We start from the raw sequence: 6490 nt of genomic DNA, 5'->3' as shown, positions 1-6490 counted from the left end.
CAGCGCGATGCCGGCGGCAGCTGGGGACGGGCTCCTGGGCGAGCCGGCGGCGCCCGGGGGCGGCGGGGGCGCCGAGGATGCGGCCAGGCCGGCGGCGGCCTGCGAGGGAAGTTTCCTGCCGGCCTGGGTGAGCGGCGTACCCCGCGAGCGGCTCCGCGACTTCCAGCACCACAAGCGCGTGGGCAACTACCTCATCGGCAGCAGGAAGCTGGGCGAGGGCTCCTTCGCCAAGGTGCGCGAAGGGCTGCACGTGCTGACCGGCGAGAAGGTGAGCCGCCCGGGGCTGGGGGCGCGGGCCGAGGGCTGCAGGACCCTGCAGAGAGCACTGCGCGGGGAGTCCGCTGCGTACGCCCGGCCGGGCGCCTCCCCCGCTGCCCGCCTTTCTTCTCGGGTTGAAGGAGGGGGTCCAGCCAAGCGCGCGTGCAGGCCCTCAAATTCAGGTTACCCGCCTTTCCCGAGGGGTGGTCTGGGGTCAGTTTCCCCCGGGGGATTGCTGGTTTATCCGCGAAGCTGCCGGCTGCCCTTTTGCTCTGGGAAGGGTGCCGCCTGGCGGACACCAGCGCGGCGGTGGGGGGGCCTGGCTCTCAGAGCCAGTAGGGGGTTGATCAGCAGAGAGGCAGGAACCAGCGCCGGAGTCCGTGGGCCCTTACGTTGAGGGTGGGTGGGCCGATTAGCCAGTCCTTGGGGGAACTTAAGAGTCTGAGCCCCCCTCCTGGGCTCTGGGGAGAAGGGTGGCGAAGGCCGAGACCCCAGGGATACTCCTCTCCACCTGTGGACTGGGGCAGCTAGGGGAAGTTTTTCATGCCCAGAGGAGAGTTTTTCATCCACTGTTTCATGCACCCTTTGCACCCCTGTTTCTTCCTCTGCTTCATTCCATGGATGGAAGCTGCAGTAAGGACCCCACTCTGGCAGGTACAGAACTACACACTGATACCCCCAGACTTCAGAGGTTGAGAGATGCCTTATGCTTTTGGAAGAAGGGAAAGCAGAGGTAGACCCCCACCTCCCCGCGACCGGGAGGGGCTAGGGCTCTAGCCTTGGGAGAAGTTAGAAGTTACTTGTGAACCCCTTCCAAGCCAGGCCCGGGTAGACTTAAGTTGTAACTTAGATCTATGAGAAGAAACCCAAGATATGATGACTTAACTTTTGGGTGAGTGGCCCAGGCACTGTGCACCCCAAACGGTGAGGCTGCCCCTGCCTGGGAGTTGCCTCAAGCTTAGAGCTGCTTCAGACCCAAGCTTATGGTCATCTCAGGCTCAATCCCCGCCCTCCAGGCTGGGGATTGCTCAGCGCTGGCCCGGCTCTAGCCCCTTGTTGTGGCCCATTGCCCAGGGAGGCATTGGCAGTATGGGAGGGACGCGATGCTTCTGGCTGCCTGCCTACCTTTCTGCCTGCTGACCTGAGATTCTCTGCCCCACCTGGGAATTCCTGGGGATGCTCTGCTGTGGGACCTCTGACTGCAATGCAAGCTCCCTGCCCTCCTGTCCCCAGTGTCACCTGGCTTTAGTTTCCCTCCTCAGTTCCGCCCGGTGTCCTGGAGCACCTTGCTTTTGAGCACAGGTCTCCATCACCCTTGTCATTTGTGCCCTAGTCCTGCAGAAGCTCTGTATGGGGTGCCCCTTTGTTTTGGGTAAGTGGGGTTAGAGTGAGTAGTTTAAAAATTGCCTCTTGCTTGAATTTCTGTGCAAAACGGGAATGTTCAGGATGAACTCACTGAATTGAGTAACTCTAAACGATGAAAAACAAAAACAAAAACAAAAACAAAAAACCCCAAAACTCCAGACCTCATTTTAGCCCAAAGGGAGCAACAGCACATTTTACTGGTTGGTTCTCAGCCGGCCTGACATACACCTCCGGTCAGGGCCCAGCTTTCTAATTACAGCGCGCTCACTTACTTCTCCGTCTCTGTTTAAATTCATGTTGGCACGGGGGGTAGAACTTTATTTTCATTCCAAACATATAGAATTCAGTCTGGTTGTGTATGTTTCCTCTTGAAACTTAGCAAAGAGAGACAAGGCTTTATGCTGACAGCATAATGGCCAACATTACGAGCACATTTATCTCGCCTGCCCTGCTGTGAGGCTGCTCTGGCTTCTCTCCACTTTCCCCGTCCTCTGTCTCCGGCTCCTTACCGGTATATTTTTGCTCCATAACATCAGGCTGTTGGCCTTGGCTGAACTGCGTGAGGTTGCACTCAAAGCTCAGTCCCTACCCAGCTGCTTGGGTCCTGGAGCTCTGTGCTGGGTCCACACGGGGGAATGTGGGAGTTCCTGCCCGAAGAGGGTCCAAATGAGGACCCCCTGCACCCCTAGGTGCTCACACCCCTTCTCTCTCATCATCCTTAAATGATCAACCTCACTTCAGCTCAGCAAGGGGAGAACTGTTAATTGGACATAAAATGATTGTACTGGACTGATTGGTTGGATGTAGTGAAGGACCGTGGTTCTTAGGGTGGTGGAGGTTGGGAGATGTCTCTGATGTGCCCTTCTCCAGCCTCCAGCATCAGGAGAAATCTGGATTTTGGTTCCCCTAATTGCCTGCCTTAAAGAAACAATGGGTGTCATTCATAGCTTTTATCTCCCAAATCCAACACCTTTACTGCTAAACTAACAGATTTGGGTTTGGGCAGATGGTCGAGATTAAAATGTCTGTATGTGCCTCTCTGCCTGGGAAAGATTGCCGGGTTCATGAGTCCCCACTCCCCACTCATGTTCTGGATATTGTCTTACTAAGGCTGAAACAAAGGTGAAGTCAACCTCACACTCCTTGCTGCCTTAAGTTCTCTTTAAAAGGTGAGCTATTAAGAGGGTTTTCCCCTGGGGAAGAGTTACTCATTGAGCCAAGCCAGGGGAGACCTTGAGGTGACAGAACTCCAAAGCAGGGAAGTGAAGTGTCCCCCACAGTGGATAATGTGAGTAGCTCAGGAAGGCCTCTCACCCCAAATCTTCCCCCTTTTAGGGGGTGCATACTTTCTGGATAAAGCACTTCGCTTTTCTCCTTTCCTGTTTAAAGGGACACAGACCACAGTGGGAGGGGAATTAAGTCATAAAATCTGTAGTAAGAAATAGATGTGTGCTCCCACACCACCCCCTGAGTGGAAGGATCCAGGGCAGCTGTTGGTGGGGAGTCAGTTCATGAAAAAGCTGGAAGGGGGGGATGGAGAAGGGGAAAAAGAGGGGGTACCCACGTTTGGCCTGCTTCCCAGTTTCAGTCGCAAACTATGCACTTTGTACTTTATGCCAAAATCCATAGTATTTCTGGTTTAGGTGTGTGTGTGTGTGTGTGTGTGTGTGTGTGTGTGTGTGTGTGTGTGTGTGTTGCATTGCGTTTTAACTTGGTGCATATTTCCAAAAAGATTTTGGGCGAAATCCTGCATGGCTTGCTGGGAATTACTGTCTGAGTCCAGATGACAACCGCCCACTTTTTCTGACTTTCATTTCAGGCTTCCATCTTATCTTATCAAAAGGCTTTTCCCACCACTTGCCTGCACGGCAGTATTTTGCCTGCCTTTCCTCTGAAGTTGTTTGTTTGAAAGTCATTTGAATCTAGATGGCCCTTTTATTGCTGGCTCTGAGCGAGACCTCATTTTGTCCTCTTTAGCTTTGAGTTGAAGCAATCCCTGTTAATGTGGCTTTAAAAATAAATAATTCTCTTGGTCATGTGAAACTCTTAATTGGTACCTTCTCAGTCAGGGCTGACTGTGTTTGAATAAACCCAGCTTGATGATTGGAGGAGGAAAAATGATCAGAAAATCAGATTTTGAAAAGTATTCTCTGTGGCTTTGAGACAAAGAGCAAAGTTGCTGAACAGGAGTATCCAGTGATGACTTTGAAAGACCCAGATAGATTTTGCTCACTGCCCCGACATTGGTCTCTGATACCTGTGAAATGCATAGTCTCTGGCACTCAATAGGTTATTAGCACATTTTTAAAAAATTGATCAAATATAGTTGGGAAGGCTTTTAGAGAAGAACATAGGTGTATCTGAGGTATAGAGCTTGTTTCACAAGCTGCAAAAAGGGGGAAAGTAGTTGAAGCCGCAATTACCTCTAATGATGAAGTCTAAGATACAAAGTTGGGTACATAACATGATTGGTTAAGATGTTTAAATATCATGTTCTAACCTTTGGTTAAAAAAATAAGCCTGTTTATTACTTTCATTGGAACTATTTTTGGACTAAAAATAAAAACTGCCTGCTTAGTAAGTTGCCAATAATTATGCTGTTTGAGCACGATTGCCAGGTACCTGGAGTGAAGGAGCTACTAAAAATACAACTTACTATGTTTTGCAGAGCAGGAAATATGACTAATTTTAAAGGTGGCCTTTTTGGCAGTTCTGTTTTTAGCAAGTATTTCTGAAACAAACAGGTGCTAAATCCTGGTTTTTCTCTCTCTCTCTTTTTTTAGTGCAAAAAATTCAGGGGTAATAGCTCCGAGGAACAAGAAATGCTTAGAGAACTGGAAATTCCAATTAATCCTCAGCAGGTATTTCTTGGCAAAAAGGAGGCGTTTAGCAAAAGCACCTGCTCAATGTGTCGTATGTGACAAGGCAGTGCCTATAATTTCTGCGACTGCATGCCGCACTGTTGGGCACAGTCTTTTTGAACTTTTTGCCCTGCCTCATCTTTTTGATGTACTTGTGAATGATGGAAATTGGCACGTAGGGCTCTGCTCTTAGTGTTCATTGATATCCAGGCTCCATGGACTTCAAAGGGTGCCTTGAGAAGGCACAACCTTGCTGAATGGTGCCCATGGAGAGGAGTACAACCTGAAATTTTCTCTGCAGGTGTTGGGTCACCAGCATGGGCTGGGTTTGATGATAGCATCTGCACATTGCTGGCTGTTGAGTGCAGTGTGGCAGTCATCCTTCCCTGGGGTGAGCCTTGCAAAGGTGTGGAGCGTGGTAGCTGTGTCTGCCCGAGGAGATGGGCAGGCCGGGTGTCCTCTGTGGGAAGGTAGCTTGAGCACAAAGTGTCATTTACCTTAGGATAGGCACCCTGCCTCGATTATTCATGCAAACTGAGTGACCTGCTCTCTTAGTGAATTGAAACCCATTGATCCATCCCAAGCCTTATTTTTAGCAAACAGGTGAAACCACTTCCTCTGCTCAGCCTGGACCCTGGCCACTCCCGAGTGCTGGCCTGAATTGAATTTCATGCGCTCTGATGGGGTGCTGCTGGCTGGCTGGTAAGACGACCAGTAGGAAAGAGGTGAACTGTGGGCCTGAATAGAATCCGAGTAGGCTGATACCTCTACAAGGTAGCGAGAGCTATTGTCGCTCCTTTATCATAAATACCAGCTCAGTGGTATAGTGTTTTGTGGTTTGTTTAAGGTCCTCTCCCTGCATTGCATTTTCTCATTGGATGCTTTCAGCAACCCTGGGCATTGACTGAGTGAGGAATGCCTTGANCTTAGCTGTGGAGGGCAGTGTCACTGGCCCTCATATGTGGGATCCGAACCGGGGCCCTCTGGCATCCCAAGCCAGTTCTTAACCATCGCACCACTGGGCCAGCCCGAGAATGGCTTATCTTTGACAAGACAAATTATTATATTTGTTGATACCTCCCTTCCCCTCCCCGCCAAAGGCAACCAACAATTAACGGCAAATGCTTTTAGAAAGTTATCAGAAGTACCCTCCCCCAGAGCGGATGGGGTCTTGCTCTCAGGAGCCATGAAACTCCGACTCACTTGAGAATCAGTGAACAATGACTTTCACTCATTTATTCAACAAATATTTAGGGAACAACAACCATGTCTCAGGCACCGTGCTAGGTGCTCTAGGGCAACTAACCTATGAAATAAGACATAGCTCTCATGTTTCATGGGTCTAAAAGAGAGAAAAAGACATTCATAGTAAGTAACACAGGACATAAGAAGAATGTGAATGAGTGGTGTGTAGTGAGAGAGGATGGAGAAGTGATCTGCCTTTTGCAGCTCATTGACCACAAAGGACTTCATGGGAAAGGGGACATCTGTACTAGGTAGAAAGGAGGCAGAGGGGGCAGATTGGGGGTGGGGGTGGCATAGGCAAAGGTACAGAAGTGAGGCAGCCTGATCCAGGATGAAGACAGCTGAAATTTAGCGCCCAGGGCGACCCCATGGGAGGATAAGAGATTTAGTTTAGGATAATTATAAAATCTTCAATGTTGGATGACTGCTTGTCAACCAGATGCTTTCTGCATCTCTAATATGAGGGCAACACATTGCTTTGTGTACTATTTGTCTTACATATAGGAATTTCTGGGGTTATTCCTTATTAAACAAGGTCATTTCAGAGAACAAGACCTGTAGTTCCAAAACCAGTTACTAAGTCCAGGCAGGCATAGGATTTGGACTTCTCTCTGGCATCCATCCTAGCTGATGAAATTAGCAGTGAACTTGAGTCAAACCCAGTCATCGGGCTTGAAAAAGATTTAATGGGCTTGGTTTTTCTCTCTTCTTCACCCCTTTCCTGACCTGCACCCCGAGAGGATAATTAAAAGGAAAGAAAA

The 6490-nt window shown here is 49.7% G+C and overlaps 1 protein-coding gene across 1 annotated transcript in view; it reads left to right on the top strand.

The window, feature by feature from the left end:
• Window positions 1–7: 7 nt before the first annotated feature.
• Window positions 8–6490, top strand: part of HUNK (hormonally up-regulated Neu-associated kinase) — a 127463-nt gene continuing 120980 nt past the window's right edge. The window contains exon 1 of the mRNA XM_019662810.1: window positions 8–268. Within this exon, the coding sequence (XP_019518355.1) occupies window positions 8–268 (261 nt within the window). The remainder of the gene's footprint in view (window positions 269–6490) is intronic.

This window comes from Hipposideros armiger, unplaced genomic scaffold, assembly GCF_001890085.2.
Source record: "Hipposideros armiger isolate ML-2016 unplaced genomic scaffold, ASM189008v1 scaffold_381, whole genome shotgun sequence".
In the NCBI taxonomy this organism is placed as follows: Eukaryota; Metazoa; Chordata; class Mammalia; order Chiroptera; family Hipposideridae; genus Hipposideros; species Hipposideros armiger.
The sequence above is the reverse complement of the archived record's forward strand: the minus strand, read 5'-3'. Positions and strand labels throughout refer to the sequence as shown.